At 43.5% G+C, this 18,189-nt stretch overlaps 2 protein-coding genes across 4 annotated transcripts in view; one reads left to right on the plus strand and one right to left on the minus strand.

The window, feature by feature from the left end:
- Positions 1-8,227, plus strand: part of Tcf7 (transcription factor 7) — a 30,874-nt gene extending 22,647 nt beyond the window's left edge. Inside the window, exons 6-11 of one of the 3 annotated variants that reach the window (XM_028775856.1) lie at positions 1,320-1,412; positions 2,435-2,554; positions 3,185-3,347; positions 3,457-3,564; positions 4,242-4,290; positions 6,529-8,227. In XM_028775856.1, the coding sequence (XP_028631689.1) occupies positions 1,320-1,412; positions 2,435-2,554; positions 3,185-3,347; positions 3,457-3,564; positions 4,242-4,290; positions 6,529-6,551 (556 nt within the window). In that variant the 3' untranslated portion in view covers positions 6,552-8,227. The remainder of the gene's footprint in view (positions 1-1,319; positions 1,413-2,434; positions 2,555-3,184; positions 3,348-3,456; positions 3,565-4,241; positions 4,291-6,528) is intronic. The other 2 variants (XM_028775855.1, XM_028775857.1) reach the window with 2 other exon arrangements.
- Positions 8,228-11,752: 3,525 nt separating this feature from the next.
- The window catches only part of Skp1 (S-phase kinase associated protein 1), a 14,855-nt gene continuing 8,418 nt past the window's right edge, over positions 11,753-18,189 (minus strand). Inside the window, exons 3-6 of the mRNA XM_028775989.1 lie at positions 15,816-15,889; positions 14,858-15,001; positions 13,654-13,794; positions 11,753-12,613 (exon numbers count right to left, since the gene is read on the minus strand). Of these exons, the coding sequence (XP_028631822.1) occupies positions 12,578-12,613; positions 13,654-13,794; positions 14,858-15,001; positions 15,816-15,889 (395 nt within the window). The 3' untranslated portion in view covers positions 11,753-12,577. The remainder of the gene's footprint in view (positions 12,614-13,653; positions 13,795-14,857; positions 15,002-15,815; positions 15,890-18,189) is intronic.

The raw sequence follows: 18,189 nt of genomic DNA on the forward strand, positions 1-18,189 counted from the left end.
ACCCTATTGCAATTAATTCTCCAGAAGGTGAGGAAGCAAAATTGAACCTGAGCAAGGAGGTGGCATAAACCACCACCAAAGAGAGGCTACTGCCTCTCACAGCTGCCTGGTAGCTGGCACCTGGTGGCCTGAGTGCTGCTAGTCTGTCCCAGCCTTGGTGGAGCTGTATGAAGAATGGGGTCCTTCCTGGTCTCTAGTGCTTGCTTGAGCCACACTTGTGAACAGCCTACTAGAAGGGTCTACTAAGGCTGGACCAGGCCTGACTGTTGGCCAGAGTCTGTTCTCAGCTGGAATCAGGTCTCAACAGGCCATTGGCCCTGCCTTTTACTCATTAACCATAGTGTGACCTGAGCAGGTCTCTAACCAGCAGCAGGAAAGGCTGTCTTCCCAAGAAGGAACAACTTTCAACCTGGGCCTACCTGCCCTGTTCCACTGCTGCTCATTCATGATCAGCACACTCCTCCATTTCCAGATTGTTTGGGACAAAGTTCCATTCTGGATACAAGTCAGCCTACCCCAGGACCAAGGTGAGACTCAGCGTTCAGCCTGATGGTCCCAGGCCAGTGCCCTGAACAGGCGACTCTTTGGACAGCCTCTTAAATCCTTTAGGCCTGCAGCTCCAAAGACCAGGAAATCTGAACTGAGCCTCCAGAGAAAGGTAGCTCTACGCTCTTAGCTGCTGCCAGGTGAGACATGAAGCATTCTCTCTGCACTGAGCCTGTATGTGCTAGCAAGGATTCTGGGTGCCAGAGAAACTCTCCTGGAGCTGATTATGACCTTAGGTCTCTGCCCTTTCAAAAATAAAATCTGCCCAGTGAACAAACAGGCAAGAAGCCAGCAGTTATGATGCAGTGTTAACAATGTCTTGGTTTGGAAATATAGGAGCCCAGAGAGACACCTCATTCTCCTTGGAGCCCCTGGGCTTTTGAGTCGAAGTAGGGGCTGTAAAGAGATGGCTCAGCAGTTAAGAGAACTGGCTGTTCTTCCAGAGGACCTAGGGTTTGGTTCCTAGCACCCACATGGTGGATCCAGTCCCTTCATTGGAGCTCCTAGAGTACCAGGCATACAGGTGGTACAGACATACATGCAGGCCAATCATGCACATACAAAGTAATCAAACTTATGAGTTGAAGCAGGCAAATTGGGACAGAAGAACAATCCAGACAGTGTCAGTAGAAAGCATTCAGATATCAGTGTCTGAGAGAAGGCTGCCAGATACATGCAGCACTATGTATGAATCCCATCACACAAGGCACAGAAGTCCTTCCCCATGTCTGGCTAGCAGTCAGACGGCTAACAGCTGTCTCTCCCAACCACAGGCCCAGCCCTCCTCTCTACCCCCTGTCCCCTTCCTGCGGATATAGACAGCACTTCCCTGCCCCCACTGCAGCCCCTGGCGCCCCCTATCCCAGGTGAGTCCCCTATCCCTGCAGCCAGGCTCCTGCTTCCTGTTGCCCAGGCTTCAATGCCCACACAGGGCTGTGTTCAGGCCAGTGCTTACCCTGTGTTAGTTGTTTGTCCATCTGTCTGTCTGTAACTTTGGAGTCCCATGCTGTTCTGTGCCTGAAGATTCAACTAGAAGTCTCAGCCTAAGACACACTGGACAGAGCATCCCAGAGCAGCCAAGACAGCAATGTATGTGTGTTTATTTCAGCTTTACTGCTCACCCTTGCTGTGGCATCCTTTGAGCTCTGCCCAAGCCATGGCCTTTGAGATAGTGCTGTCCTCTAGAGCCTGCCTGCTCAGGACTCTTAGGTCTCTGTAAGCAGCAAAGGGCAGAGGAAATAGCAGGAAAGAGGGGTTGGGGGTGAGGAGGGTATACATATGTGCCTCTTCATTTAGCTAATTCTAATGACAGATCTAGCTCTAGACATACCATAAGGTAGACATACAGCACCAACAGCAGAATGGGTCAGCTAGGCTGAAGTCAAGCCTTAAGGAGACCCCCAACTAGGCATGATGAGTCAAAGAGGATTGTGGGAAAGAAGCAATTCCTGAAAAAGGTAGACGAAGCTGGAGCTAGCTGGGGGTTGGGGAGATGATTGTGACAGGGAAGTATGTAGTAGGAATGGAGAAGTGGAGGCTGTTTTATTCTGTTGTACATAGCAGGAAAACTTGAGCTGGAATGAGCCAGAAGCATTCTTTTAAAAAGTCAGTCTGTTGTGAGGAGGGGAGCCTGGAGGGCTGAAGTGGAGAGCAAACAGACCCACAGGTGGCCATAATCTCCCAAGTTTGTTCATAGGGGCAGAATTAATTAATCATCTGAATAACACATAAGTCTTTTGCAGTGTCTGTGCATACATATATGTGTACCTGTGTCTAGACCAATGAGTATAAAATATATGTAAGTTGTGTCCTCTGTGCGGGGATCTCCATATGTGTTCAAAGTCTAGCCTAAATTTCTGGTTTAGTGTTGCTTTCCTCCTGCCTTCAGGTTCACCCACCCATCCTTGATGCTGGGATCTGGTGTACCTGGACACCCAGCAGCCATCCCTCACCCAGCCATTGTGCCCTCCTCAGGGAAGCAGGAGCTGCAGCCTTATGACAGAAGCCTGTGAGTTAACAGATAGACTGGGAGGAGGGACAAGTGCTGTGAGCTGGGCAGGTGAACAGAGTGGTTTGGTCAGCCAGGGTATACATGCCTCCCACCAGGTCCCAGGTCCCCTTCCTGGCACCTCAAAGGACTGCCTAGAGGGCCCTGCCCAGCTGTTCTGTGGCTCTGGCATTGACCATTATTACTGTGCTTTGTAATCTTCAAAAGCAAGAGTGGGTGGGGAAGGATAAGGAACAAAAATTGTTTTTGAGCCAAGAAGGAAGGGATGAGTCTCTGTGCTTTTCTCACTTGGCCATGGTATTCTTGAAAGGAGCAGTTATTCTCTTTTCACTCATGTGAAGCAATTAGAAAATTCTACTTACAAACTACTATATAAAGAGTGGTGGCACACGCCTTTAGTCCCAGCACTTGGGAGGCAGAGGCAGGTGGATCTCTGAGTTCGAGGCCAGCCTGGTCTACAGAGTGAGTTCCAGAATGGTCAGAGATACAGAGAAGCCCTGTCTCCAAAGAACAAAAAGTGGTGGCATTAGGTTATGTTCACTGCTGGGTGTGAGGGTGGGGTTGGGGGCAGAAGGGAGGTGAGGTGAGGAAGCTACCTTCCAAGTAATGTAATCTGGTTGTGTGCCTCAGGAAAACACAGGCAGAACCCAAGGCGGAGAAGGAGGCTAAGAAGCCAATCATCAAAAAACCCCTCAATGCTTTCATGCTTTACATGAAGGAGATGAGAGCCAAGGTCATTGCAGAGTGCACACTCAAGGAGAGTGCTGCCATCAACCAGATCCTGGGTCGTAGGGTGAGGCCATTGGCAAGTGGGCTGGCAGGGATTGCCTCCACCCCTTTTCACCCTGGTACGGCTTCCTTATTTCCTGATGCATCCCATCTGCCCCACTTCCCTGTTGCAGTGGCATGCACTCTCTCGAGAAGAACAGGCCAAGTACTATGAACTGGCCCGCAAGGAAAGGCAGCTGCACATGCAGTTATACCCAGGCTGGTCAGCACGGGATAACTACGTAAGTGGCTAGCAATACACCATAGGGGTGGGTAGGGGAACCCTTGAGATATGATACCCAAGACAACAACCTCAACACAGGAAGGGGAATTTGTCTGACAGTGTAGGCAAAGTAACACAGGAAGCCTAAGGACCCCACTCCTACCCCCACCCCCCTGACTATCAGAGGAAGAAAGCTTAAGCAACTTCCCTTAAAGATGGTTCTCTACTCCAGAATACATTCAGTTACGGAACTGTTGCTCAGTATTTAGTTTGGCCACATGAGAAGGGGAAGGAATAGCCGGGCAGTGGTAGCGCACACCTTTAATCCCAGCACTTGGGAGGCAGAGGCAGGTGGATTTCTGAGTTCGAGAGTTCGAGGCTAGCCTGGTCTACAGAGTGAGTTCCAGGACAGCCAGGGCTATACAAGAGAAACCCTGTCTCGAAAAACCAACCCCCCCCCCAAAAAAAAAAAGAGAAGGGGAAGGAAGGGGCCTGGAAATCCCTCCTGTACTCAAGTGGGGTAAGATTGAGAGAGGGAGGGCCCCCTAATCATAACCCTGTCTACTATAGCCTTACAAGAACTAAAGACAAGAAAGAGGAGTCCCAAAGTAGGAGAGGTCTATGTCCTAAAAGCAGTATGCTACAGATAGCCCACTGTCTACCTCCCAGAACCAACCATCTCTCTTGTTCCTGCAGGGAAAGAAGAAGAGGCGGTCAAGAGAGAAGCATCAGGAATCCACCACAGGTGAGGACTTGCTTCAGTAATACAGAGGTTCCTCTCCACATTCCCGTTTCAAGAGCAGCCATGCACTGGCCCAGAGGGTGGGTGGAATGCTCAGCCACAACCTTCAGTGCCTGAGCCCTCTGGAAACAAATCTCTTTAAGTCTTAATTCCATGCAAATAACAGCTTAACTGTAGGAACTGATCAGCAGAAGCACAGGATACACTCCTAGGCCACCTTTGCCAGCCCTGCCTGCTCAGTTAGGTTCCACCAGAAAAGCTAATGAAGAACTGATCATAAAGTTCTATGTCTAAACCAAAATGTTAGTCAGGACCCAACAGTAATCACACAGCCTGCTGACAGGTACCAGGCAATTTCTCCATCACTGGTTCCCATTTCCCATGGCAGTACATAGTGCTGCAGAGAGCCCAGAGAACCCAGCCTGCTATAGGTCTTATTCTTGTCCCCAACTCTGATGATTTTGGTAACAGACTATGATGCACATTCTCAACTGTGTTGTTCCCATACAGAAAAAGCTGGAGCCTAGGTCTGGGACAGGTTAGGAAAAAAATTTCCTAGCCCTTTCTGAGGTTAGAACACATCTCTCTTTCCATCTGTAAGTGTGGAACATTAGGTATAATTATGCTGTATATACCTTATGCTGTATAGCCTAATTAGGAATGTGGGCAAAAGGGAGATGGGACATTCTCAAGAATAGAAAATGTAGATGCCCTAAAGGCCCCCTGTGCAGTTCTGGAGCCTCCATGCTAGAAGGATGGTCAGCCAAGGGACAGGGAAGACAGCATGAAGACACCTCTACACTCCATCACTCTTCCCACTGACTCTTTTGCCCAACAGGGTGACTGTCTTTTCTCATCCCTTGCTCTGGGTCCTAAGGCTTCCCCTGGGTCTGGCTATGCCATGGGAAGGTCCATTCTGCCTGTGGGGGCTATGGGGTATCTGTAACTGGCTAACACTGATGTTACCTCTTCTTTCTGGGCCCTGTTCTGCCCTGCTGCCTGCCTGCTCGCCCTCTGCCCTGTTCTGCCCCTCTGGCATGGGTGTGAGCAGACCCTGGCTCGCCTAAGAAATGTCGTGCTCGCTTTGGCCTCAACCAGCAGACGGATTGGTGTGGTCCGTGCAGGTGGGTTTGTCCCCACCATCCTCCCTTTGCTTCAGGCTGCTTCCCTTATTGCACATGCTCTGCCGGGTCTGCAGCCCTTCCTTTGGTTCCTCAGCCCCTTAGCAAGCCCTGCAGAGAAGGGAACCCATGTCTCCTAAGAATACAAGTGAATATTGAGCACAGCTTGTGGTGATGACTGGTCAAGGTGAGACAAGTATAAAGGGAGAGACATACATAAGCAAAGGCAGGTCTGGTTACCAGCCAGGTTTACCAAATCCTCAGGAAACAAATCTGTCACACATTTAGGTAGCTGAAGCCCCTACTCCTAGCTCTGAAGTGATCAAGTTCTACAAACTCCCTCATTTCTTTAAAATAGAATTCCTGCTTAAGAGATACAAGGTGATGGTATCAGAGACTCTGGAAATAGTCTGATCACCAGTGTGTGACTTGCCATCTTAGATCTAGTAACACCAAAGAAAAAGGAGACAGGATACGGGGAAAGAAGCATCCAAGATCAAGGAGGAAGAAAGTGTATGTGTGTTGTGCTCACAATAGGAAATGGATACTCCATCCCTAAAAGAGGTCCTATTCCATCCTTGTGTGTTATGTAAGACAGATTGTGGCTGACGACAGGTGTACATCTGGAACCCTAGCACTCAGGAGGCTGAGGTAGGCCAGCCAGCACCAATAGGAGACCCTGTCCAAAACAAAGAGCAAAAGACAAACTGCCCCCAAAGTGCTAGAGCTACTTATTAGTAAGCAAGTTACTTTGCATTTCTTCTTCTACTAGCCTGGTTTGAGACCCAAGTTTGCTCACAAGCATCACAGTCAAGCTTGCCTTAATAATGCCTATCTAATCCCTACAAATATACATTGAACAGTAGCTCAAAGACCCACACTAAGAGATAGTTCCACTGGAAAACAGGAAGCAGCCCACAGGCCTACACGATTCCGCATGCCACCTTGTGGCTGTTCTGTGTAATTGCACTTGTCCTAGGTCTGAGCCAGGTAGGGCTGAAAAATGGGCAGTTTCCTTGGCCATGGAGAGAGAGAGGATAAAGTGGTTAGCCAGGCCTGTTCAAGGACAGCCATTTTTCTGGTTGTGATGTGTGACTATGGATTCACCCTCTGTTTACAGATAACTCTCTTCACTATTCCTAGGAGGAAAAAGAAATGCATTCGGTACTTACCCGGAGAAGGCCGCTGCCCCAGCCCCGTTCCTTCCGATGACAGTGCTCTAGGCTGTCCCCGGTCCCCAGCTCCCCAGGACTCACCCTCATATCTTCTGCTGCCCCCCTTCCCCACAGAACTGCTTGCTAGCCCAGTGGAGCCAGCACCAACATTCTCAGGTCGCTCTGCAGCTCTCACTCTTTCAGCCCCTAAGTCTCCAAAAACCCCCCACAGCACCCTCCAGAATACACAAATACAACAAGAGTCTCAGAGACAGGCAGCCTAACAGCCTTGGTTGCTAGGCACAGAACACCTGGCTTACTCCAGGGGCCCACCCCTAACTCAGGCAGAAGCAACAAGACCAGCTCCAATGGAACCAACTAGGGGTCCTTTTAAGGTGGTGAAGATTACAAAGGCTGCACAACTCCCTGAACCAGGGGCCATCCATTCAAGAGGTGGGGTATCATATGTAGCTGTATCTCCTTAAGGGAAATCCTGCTGCCTGTGACAGCCATTTCTCTTCTTATTGCTGACTGGACATCCCTATTGTCCTAGTAGGTTTTGTTTTTGCTGTAGGTCAGATGGGCTGTACTGACCTCTTCAGCTGCCTACTCTACAAATGCTTCTCTTGCCCTCTGCCACACCTTCCCCATGCCAATATTTCCTGGACCAAGAATACCTGGTTTGCCACACAAAATAACTGTGGTTGACCAGCCACAAGTCTAAACAATAATGCTTCTCTCTTAAGGAAACTGAGAAGCTCTGTTTACAAAAAAAACAGCTGCTGTTCCTAAGCTGGGCCAGAGAAAGCATCTTACTGTGTTCTCAGGAGCTTGCAAGAGGAGGGAATAGGATACGTTTAGGCCTTCCAATCTTAGCAACATAACACCGACCTACCTAGTGGTGGGCAGTAGTCAGCTTTCATTTCAGTCTTTCCTGAGAAGCTTACCAGCATTAAAACTACAGTCAATAAATTAAAGTTGGCTTAAATCCAGTGTGCACCCTTCCCTATCAGGCTCTTCCCAGTTCCATTTCCAGCTCATCTGTGTCAGCTCCTGGGCAGCTGTGAGAGGGCAAATCCCAGCCCACTAACAGCCGGAGCCCCTCTTTCAGCATTGAGAGCTAGGCAGCTTCAGTTTCTCTGTGGGGCTGCAGGAAGAGATCTGTTACTACTAAAGCAAGGAGCCCATAAACCTCTCTGTGGAGGACATGGTTCCTTGCCACATTCTAAAAACTCTTTTTGAGCCAAACTTAACCCTGAGCCTTGAAAAACAAGTTTGTTTTAACTTAACTTTTTTTTATTTTGCATTCTCACTGTATATAGCATGAATCCAAAGAAAATGAAAAGGTTATCCAAGTATTCCACAAACAAAACAAAACAAAAAACCTTTAGTTCCGACTTTAGTCACTCATTTCTCAATCCAAAGATCTTGTTTCTAGTAAGTGTTAAAAGTCTGGCCAAGTGTGGTAGTGTGCACCTATAATCCCAGCACTGGGAGACAGAGGCAGGGGGACCTCTGAATTCCAGGACAACCAGGGCTGTATAGAAGACTTTTTCTCAAAAAGAAAAACTGTTGTATCCAAAATATTTTTGTATTGTAATGCATTACCATAGAAAAGCTTTTTTAACCATGAGAATAAAGATTCTTTTTACTTGGTTTTTCAAAGCTTGACTTGAGTAATTAGCTGTTTCAATTAACAGTGAGGTAGCTTAGCACTGCTGCTCTTGCAGAAAACCCAGGTTTAGTTCCCAGCACCTGCATGGCAGCTCTCAATTAACAGTGCCTACTAATGTTCTTCTGTCACAAAACCTAGATGGAGTGTAACCCTTAGTATGAACAAAGATTCCAAGACTGCCAAACTGTAAAACCCAAAAATCACAGTATCTCTTGACAGGGGCTTGGTCCTGATCACCACAGCTAAGCTCACTTTCTAAGCTCTGCTTTTAATACAGTACAATCAAGGCAGGCTGGTCTACTACCTTGTGCACCAATAAGCTAGCTGGCAGTTGCCATTCAGACATTGGACAGCCCAACCTGAAATGTATTCAGGATCTACTTTCCTGAGAAAAGGAGAGAAGAAAAACACTTCAAACTTATTTGAAGAAAAATACGTAGTCCAGTCTTAAAATCTGATGTCATAAAAGTCCTACACAAAGACTGCTTGCTTCTTAGGACTGCCTTTTAAGGCACTTAAGTATAAGAGCTGTGAAGTTGGAATGGTAACTACTCTTTTAGATGCAGGTATACCATGTTAAAGTACACTGTGCTAATTTCTAGATCTCTATCGTGAATGTAAATGGAATGAGCATCACCTCAGTGGGTCAACCATTAGACACTTAATGTCCAAGGATAACCACCAGACCATTATCCTTCATCGAAGCTTTTAGTTCCCAAAGTACTTATATAGGACACTGGAAATTAAAATCTTGGACTTTAACGTTTTTCTGGGAGGATGCTAAAGACGACCAAGCAATCTTTGGACATTTGCATTTGTCCTATTTCAATGAATTCTGTTCTGGCTGTGGGCCTAGATGTTTAAAAACAAAAAAAACCTTTGTAAGGTGCAAGTTGGGGTTTTGTATCTGATCTGGTGTATCCTTTAGAGTACACTGGGTACATGAACAATATACTCTTTGTGGAGTGCAGATCTGGTGTGTGTGTGGTGAGGGTAAGACATTGGCAACTTTGTTAAAATTAAAGCAACCCTTTAGAAAAACAGACTCCAAAAACAAAATTTGAATCCTCCCAATTCACAGCACTACATTCCTGAGACCTGAGGTCTTAAGGACTTGAGAATGAACACCTAATTCAACTTCAAATACCACACCAATCTCCACACACCCAGCCAAGAACCAGCCCAACTTCCTAAGACATTAGAGAACAAGGCATCCCCCTAGCCTTTGTGACCCATTCCAAGACAATAATTAGGACTTCCCTTCAATACATTAACTGCTCCCCTCTGCGACAACCGCCTCCCATTCTGTGCTGAATGCAGTGAGAGCTGAGCCCTGCAAGCTATCCAGGCGTCAAGTGAAGCTTTGTCTCCCAATTTGATTGAAGGCAGAAGTTCCCTTCTTTTCCAAGCCCAGTTGACTGGACTCTTCTAAGATATCTCAAGTTCTTTTTGGGTGTAGAAACCCAAGCCAGTCTCTGTTCAGAAAACAAAGGGCTGGGATAGAAGGCCTAGCCTCTAGAAAGGAACTTCTTGGCACTTTACATTCTGCTCTTTTCTGCCTCTAATCATCAGAAAACAGAAGGGGCAAAAATTACAAGACCATGTCAAATCTGACTTGCCAGACCCGTATCAAAGAATTTAAGACCCCAAGTTAACTACATAAAACCGAGGTGGGTTTTCTCTGTGGTCAGGAAGGCTAGGCTCTTTTCAGAGCTTTCTTAAAGTTCCTTAGTGCTTCCAGTCCTATAATCCCAGAACTTTGGAGGTGAACACGCAAATGAGGATACACTGAGCTAAAGGCTGTGGAGAAGCTCTTCAGGCTTTAGGAGTTTAAAGTCAGTAAATACCAACAACACTCCATAGGATTCAAGGTTCAAGGCCTTCTTCAAGTACATAGTGAGACACTACACCTCAATACTACACCTCAATAAAAATGTCCTGTTGACTCAATAGATAAAGAATTTGCTGCCAAGCATGATCTGTGGAGAGATGACTAAGTTGCCCTCTGACCTTCATATTATGAGTGCCTTAATGTACATGTTTTTGTATGCACACAATTATAAAATTTTTAAAATAAAAGATCTGTGAAGATACTACTGTGCTTTCTTCTAGGATATGAGAATTATGAGAAGGGCTAAGGCTGTAGTTCATAGCAGAGCTAATACACACAAGGTCTTGGGATCAAATCCTCAGTGGGGGGTGCGGGGGGGAATTAAGAGGGGCTGTGTGCATAAAATTAAAGCTGACAGGCTAAACACAGGAGTTTGAAGCATTGAAAAACTGTGCATTGTAGGAGGCAGCTATGTACTTTTTATGGGTACAGAAAAAATCTAACATCCCTCAGATCTAGTTGGTAATCACCAATCTGACACAATAAAATATATTTCCCTAATCAGGCTTAAAGGTTGATCAAAAACAAGTTTCCTGTCTGGGGACATAGCTCTATTGGTAGAGTTTTTGCCTGGCATATACAAAACCCTGGGTTCAAATACAAGACTATGAGTTTCCCCTCATTCTCATTCAGCACCTAACTCATGTACTTCTTGAGCTTTCTCACTTCTGATCCTTATAGAGGAACAGTGCTGCTAAGTTAACAGTAAGCCATGCCATCAAGTGGCCTACAAGTCCTGGATTAACTATCATAAAAACAGACTGATAGGCTAAAACCATAGCATATACTGTTTTCAACTTCCTCAGGGCAATGCAGGATTGAAGCAGTGGAGGCAAGACTCCAGCCTCAAGTCAGCCTTCATGTCAATGTTTAAAAGGGGGAGGGAGCAGTGCAGTGGTGGCCCACACAGCAAGTTTCAGAACAGCCAAGGCTGTCTTCAAACTAATGAAAGAAAAGGGAGGAAAGACAAAGTGTAAATGCACACTGGAAGAGTAAGGTCTAGCTGCTATGGACAATGGATGAGAGCCGGGAAAACACTTGTGGGACAATATTTAGCAGTGTACTCAGAGGGAGAGAACACTTAACGTGTGTAAAGCCCTAAGTTCAATGTTCAACATTACAAAATAAGGAAAAAAAAATAGTGCCTGAGCAGTTACATCTTAAGAACTAAACTGTCTTAAAAAAAAAAAAAAAAAAAAAAAGGTTGAGAGGGCGGTGCAAACCAACAAAATGGCTGGCTAGAGGTATAACCTGAGCTTGATTCCTGGGGCACACACGTGGCAGGAGACAGCTGACTAGTTGTCCTGCACGCACACACATAAAATAAAAATTTTAATGTAATTAAATATTTCAATATAAAAAGAAAAAAGACAAGAATTGGCTTCAGGTAGTATAAATGATAGCCTCCAGTGAAAGACAAACTGCTTAAGAATCTCTTTAAATTTTTCTTCTTTTCGTTTGCTTTTTGAGACAGGGTTTCTCTTTGGAGCCCAGGCAACAGAACTTCCTTTGTAGACCAGGCTGACCTTCCCAGTGCTGGGATTAAAGGTGTGGGGACCACCATTCAGCAACCAAACTTAATTCACTAAGGGAAGCAACACATTTACATCCACAAAAGCAACTCTTTACTACCTATTGTACTAGTTTTTATTATTGAAAAGCATCTTGCACTTAGGATGACTGTTTTCTGAGTTTCACCATACACTTTAATGTTAAAAGTTAGATTAATTTTTACATGCAAGTAGTGTTTCCCCACGTGGGAACAATGATGATAAAAAGATGACATACTACATGAAGTGTCTTTTTTAATTGAAAAGCTAACAAATTGTTGAGTTACAGTCCCCTCTCCCAAACCACAAACTGGGTAGTAAACTAAATCTCTAGGCAACATATTCAAAGCTGAGAAGATTAGAAAATTAAAAAAAAAAAAAAAAAAAAAAGACAAAAACAAGGCCTCAGATCCAATTAAGAGAGCCCAGCTGCACACGAGCTTACCAGCAGCATAGAGGTTGGAAGACATCCACAGGGTTAACTTCAAGTTGCCTTGTTCCAGTTTCCGATTCATGAACAAATACCATGTTTTGTTAATTCTATTTCAGCATACTTCTCCTAAGTTGTTTTATTTACAATGCCAACTTTGAAAGGCTCACTGAAGTTAACTGGACAATGAACTAGAGGCAGAAATCATTTTACAGAAAGAGGGAAAGCCCAAAATGCCACTTTCCACAGACCCATAGTTCGGTTTTATTCAGAGTTAATGGGGGGAAAAAAGGAAACTTCTGCTCATAGAAGAAACTCAGCCACAGGTCTGATCTGGACTGGAACTACACATGCAGTAAGGACAAGGCTGCGTTTGTCTACTGATCTCTAATATTAACAATTATAAACAGAGCAGTGCAACTAGCATTTGGAACAACCCTTCTAGTGTTACAGTGACAGGCACAGCAGCTCACTTCTCTTCACACCATTGGTTCTCTTTGCGTACCTAGAAGAGACAGACAAGGTAGTACCCTGAGTGGTCTTTTCTGAGATGGCTAAGTATTACCTATACTGTATCATCAGTAGCTTGTGTCATTTGAGAAAGGAAAATGGAAATCTGGGAAAGCAGACTTGATGACTAACTTTTTAACACTGAACAGCAGATTCAATTGCAAGCTCTAGTCCCACTTTCTAAGCTGGCATGCAAACCCAACTCATCCTTTCTTGTATTATCAGGCCCTGATTTCTTTTTTTGTTTGTTTTTGTTTTGTTTTTTGTTTTTTTGTTTTTCCGAGGCAGGGTTTCTCTGTATAGCCCTGGCTGTCCTGGAACTCACTCTTTAGACCAGGCTGGCCTCAGAAATCCGCCTGCCTCTGCCTCCTAAGTGCTGGAATTAAAGGTGTGCGCCACCACTGCTTGGCCAGGCCCTGATTTCTAAAGCCAACAGATTATGGCCTATACAAATGTCACAGGTAAAAAAAAAAAAAATGAGAATCTGATAATGAAGAATCCCTTTACTTCAAAATCCATTTTTCTCATGTTTATAAAAAACAGTATCAGGGTGTTATATAACTCAGGTTAAGACTGTTATCCTAGAGGACTTAATTCCTATCCCACCCCCACCCACAGCTCACAACCACCTGTAACTCCAACTCTAAGGAATCTGATGCCCTCTTCTGGGCACCATGTTTATACTCATAAATTAAAATTAAAGTCTTCAAGAACTCTCTCACCTAAGTGCTTAGATCCAGATACAGACTATAGGAAACAAAGGTGCACATTTTGCCTCTGTATCGAAACTTTTGTTATTAGTTCTTTTGTTCTCTAAGACAGGTTTCTCTGTGTAGCCCTGGATGCCCTGGATGTCACAGCTTCCCAAGTACTGGGATAAAAGGCATTTGCCACCATCCCCCCGCTGGTATCAAGGAATTTTAAAGTCCACTGATAACTGCAGTGCCCAAGACTTTATGCTGGGCTTTTTTGTCTTGGTATTGGGTTTCAGTTTCTTTTTAAAAAGTAATCAAAGATAGGCTATGTGCTACCTACCTGGGCTTCCTCTTCTTCAGTAAAGTCATTTTTGATATTGAAGGTTTTACGAATCTCCTCAGGAGTTTTCCCCTTAATCATATTGGCCACAGTCTTGCATGTGACATCAAGCAAACCTTTGATGTCTAAGTAGTTTGCAGCCTGTAAATGAAAGATGGCTTTTAGTCATATATACTGAATATTTGAGATTAACAATTTATATCAAATTGAGCTTAAAATGTTACCCCATTTAATGAAGTCTATGAAATTCACTGCCCCTTAATACTGATTATTTTCAATGTAACTTCACCTTTCAACTAGCTTTCTTCTTATATACTGCTTTACCTTTATCCTGGATTTTAAGTTGTTTTATTTAAATCCAATTAAAAATACTAATTTTTAATTGGCTTACAAATTACTAAGAAATTACTGAATTTTCAAATGTTCACAATTTTTTTCCCCAAGTTCTACTTTATTTTGAGACAAGGCCTCACTATGTAGCCCTAAATATCCTAAAACATGCTATATAGACCAGGCTGGCCTCAAACTCAGTGCTCAGCCCCCTATATTCTATTTTAAAGGTATGCATCACTGCACTCGGCTTCAAACATTTTTCATGCTTCTACCACTGAGATCAGAGAACATGTATAACTTGAATACTTTTACATCTGGGATTTGTATGGCCCAGAACCTTAGTCTATCTTGACAAGAATTTATATGTCCATAATTAAATGTAACATCCTACATATAAATTAAGACAAGCTGTTCAGCAGTGTTCCTGACCTGGTTTTCTGTCCACTTGTTATAATTACTGAGAAGCAACATTGGAGTTTCTATACCTGCAAAACTTTTTATTGACCTTTGTGCTTCATTCCTTTTTTTTTACTTTTTGAAGTTCTGCTTCTAGGTAAATGTCTATGACTATTACTCTTAATGAATCAATTCCCTTTATCATTATGAAAATAGCCCTCTTAACATCAAAATATTACCACTCCAGCCCAGCTTTCTTCTGATTTGCGTTAGCACACTCTTTTCCATTTTAATTGTGCCTGTAGTAAAGTTTCACAGGCAGCAAAAAATAGTTTTGCTTTATCTGACCTGATACTAATAAATATTACATTGCATGAGTCCAGAGAATATCCAGTTGAATATCAATGTACCTAGCCAATTCAATCCTTTAATAGGTGAAGGCTCTGCAATAGAACTCCTTTATACATTAACATACCAGAATAAGTTCAAAAAGTGTTCCTTGGTCGACTTTCAGGAATTCTTGGTCCCAAACAGGAATATCATCTGTCCGCTTTTCTTTGTTCTCATCATCCTCAGGAGGAGGAGGGTCATCCTTGTGGTGGGTGCACCACTGAATGACCTACAACAACAAATTCTTCTGGCATTCTATTACAAGACTTTCAGGTCAATGTTGGGAGCATCACTACACTGTGATGAGAACTAACTAAGGGAGGTCTAATAAAAAGTTAAGAGTCATACTTGGGAGGCAGAGACAGGTGGATTTCTGAGTTCTAGGCCAGCCTGGTCTACAGAGTGAGTTCCAGGACAGTCAGAACTACACAGAAAAACCCTGTCTCGAAAAACCAAAAAAAAAAAAAAAAAAAAAGTTAAGAGTCAATTTTAAAAATTTAATTATCATGTACACACAGACATACATACTCACTCCAGGGCTGGTAAGAGCTCAGTCAGTTAAGAGCACTTGTTAAACAAGCATAAGGACCCCATTCTGAATCCTCAGTATCTACATAAAAACATTGAGACAGCATGCACTTGCAACGCCTAGTGTTGGTGGTATCGGGGAGCTTGTTGGTTAACAGTCTAGCTCTAGATTCAGGAAAATAGAGAAGGAATGTCTCAAGACACCTAATGTCTTCCTCTGGCTTCAGGTACACAGCCAAAACACATGTGCACACATACCACAAACCAAATTACTCATTTATACAAAGAAACAATGGAATGACTATAACCTAAGTTCATTAAGAAGTCTAGACAAGTATGGTGGCAAACAAAAACGAATAAACCAAAAAAAAAAAAAAACCCCCAAAACTCCACCCCTAAAAAGACCTTACCTGGGCTGGGGCTTAGTTCAGTAACAGATCATATGTTAAGCATGTTTGAGACCCTAAATTCAATACCCAGTAACAAAATAAGAAAACAATAAAATAATCACTTACCTTTTTTAGAATTGCTGCATTAACATTTGGTAAAGGAACAGGATCATCATCTCCCTCATCATCCATTCCCAAATCTAAGAAAACCAGGAGAGAGAAGCCATTATTTCTCAACTCCGAAACAGCATACTGTCTTAGTTAGGACTTCTATTGCCGTGATAAAACACCAAAAGCAAACTGGAGAGAAAAGAATTAATTTCACCTTATACTTCCAGGTAATAGCCTGCAAGACAGGAACTGAATCATGGCAGGAACCTGAAGGCAAGAACTAAAAGAGAAGCCACTGCTTACTGACTTGCTTCTCTGCCTGTTCAGGCAGCTTTCTTATGTAACTCAGTACTACCTGCCTACAGATAAGCAAGGCCTTCCCACAATCATTAATCAAGAAAATGCCCACAGGCCAATCTAATGGAGACATTTTCTCAATTGAGGTTCCTTTTTTACAAATAACTCTAGTTTGTATGTATCAAGCTGGAATAAAACTATCTAGTATGGAAGGGCATGGGGGCACATTCTTGTTGGTAATTTAATGAAGTATGGATAACTGCGCAACAATCTGCCAAAACTGAATTAGGATTCCCCCCCCCCAACCAAATGAGCCAAAAACTTTACTGGTTCATTTCTTATATTTGAAGTACTCTTTGGGGATATCCTTGGCCTGAGAGTCTTTGCCATAGACCTTAGCCACTACACAACTATGATTAATCACTTTATGGGGACTCCCCTCTCTATCAACTTGCAAAACAGTCTTTTAACATCAGTTCAAGGAGAATCCAATGTTCTCTCTGTAGAAACTGCATACATAGGGTGCACATAAATATATGCAGACAAAACATTTATACATTAAAAAAGTAAATATATTTTGAAAGTCAAATGAAAAGTAAAAGGTCAACCCTTAGTCTAGATGAGAACCAAAAAAGACACTGTACTTGAGCACAAAGCATTCACTGAAGTCCTTTACAGGAAGTTTCAGCAGAGTACTAAAGAGATCATCTCTCCACATAATTCCAATACTTGTCCTAGACTTCTTCCCAGCTAGAATCCTGTAAGCTACAGGTACTTCAGATAAAACCATTCTGTTTTGAGCCCACAAAGAATACAAAGAGAAAGAATCTTTTTTTTTTTTAAAGACACTCTCATATAGCTCAGCTAGGCTTTAAACTAACTATGTATCTCAAGATGTCCTTGAACATCTGATCCTATCTCCACCTTCCAAGTGATGTAGGGCTAAGGGATGAACCCAGGGCTTTGTGCACGTTAGGCAAGCACTCTATCAACTGAGCTACCTACCTAGCCCAGAGAAAGAATCTTTTTTAACTACTACTATCAATCTACTTATTTCTGAGATCAAAGGCAGTCTATATAAATTTCTAGGCAACTAATGCTTTTTAAAACAGCAAATGCTTCTTTGAAGCAGCACAGGTCAGATCAGCACATCAAACAACCACTAAGTAAATACTTCCACTGCCAAAACAAGTATTGAGGGAGCAAATTTGCTGTTACTTACCCTACCTTTACAGAGATACTTGAACCACTTCCTCTTTATTGTGACCATTCCATACTTCTTTTCCTTTTTTGTTTTGTTTTTTGTTTTGTTTTGTTTTTTCGAGACAGGGTTTCTCTGTGTAGCCCTGGCTGTCCTAGAACTCACTCTGTAGACCAGGCTGGCCTCGAACTCAGAAATCCGCCTGGTAAAGGCGTGCGCCACCACCGCCCGGCCTATTTCTACTTCTTCATTCAACAGGTACTTGACTACAGACTCAATAGAAGGGATCTACAATGTTCATTACCAGAATATAGGACTTCAAGTGCTGTTTGACATGTACCAATTACCAATTGTCCAGCTTTTAAGAAATCACATAGAAAGCCGGGCGGTGGTGGCGCACCCCTTTAATCCCAGCACTTGGGAGGCAGAGACAGGTGGATTTCTGAGTTCAAGGCTAGCCTGGTCTACTGAGTGAATTCCAGCCAGGAACTGACAGCCAGGGCTACACAGAGAAACCCTGTCTCGAAAAAAAAAACAAAAAACAAAACAAAAAGACATCACATAGAAGCCATATCCTATGCAAAGAGCATTACAAGTCCTCTACCTAAGGTGAGGAGCACTTGTCTAATAATGCACAAGCCTTGGGTTCAGTCCCCAGCACTCCAAGACGGGGAAAAAAGGCCCTATATTAGTTATGCAATCTGGCAAGCACTCCAGTCACCTAGAAATGTTACCTCTTCCCTGAAAGGCATCTTCAACACAATTCAAGTTCAGTCTTTTTAAATCAATAATCCTCTCAAATTCAATAACATTTTTACCAATTACAGTATTACAATCCTATCCCAACTAGACAAATAGCTACTAAAAATACCAATTTCTCCTTAAAAAAAA

The sequence above is a fragment of the Grammomys surdaster genome, unplaced genomic scaffold (genome assembly GCF_004785775.1).
Source record: "Grammomys surdaster isolate TR1022 unplaced genomic scaffold, NIH_TR_1.0 262, whole genome shotgun sequence".
Taxonomy (NCBI): domain Eukaryota; kingdom Metazoa; phylum Chordata; class Mammalia; order Rodentia; family Muridae; genus Grammomys; species Grammomys surdaster.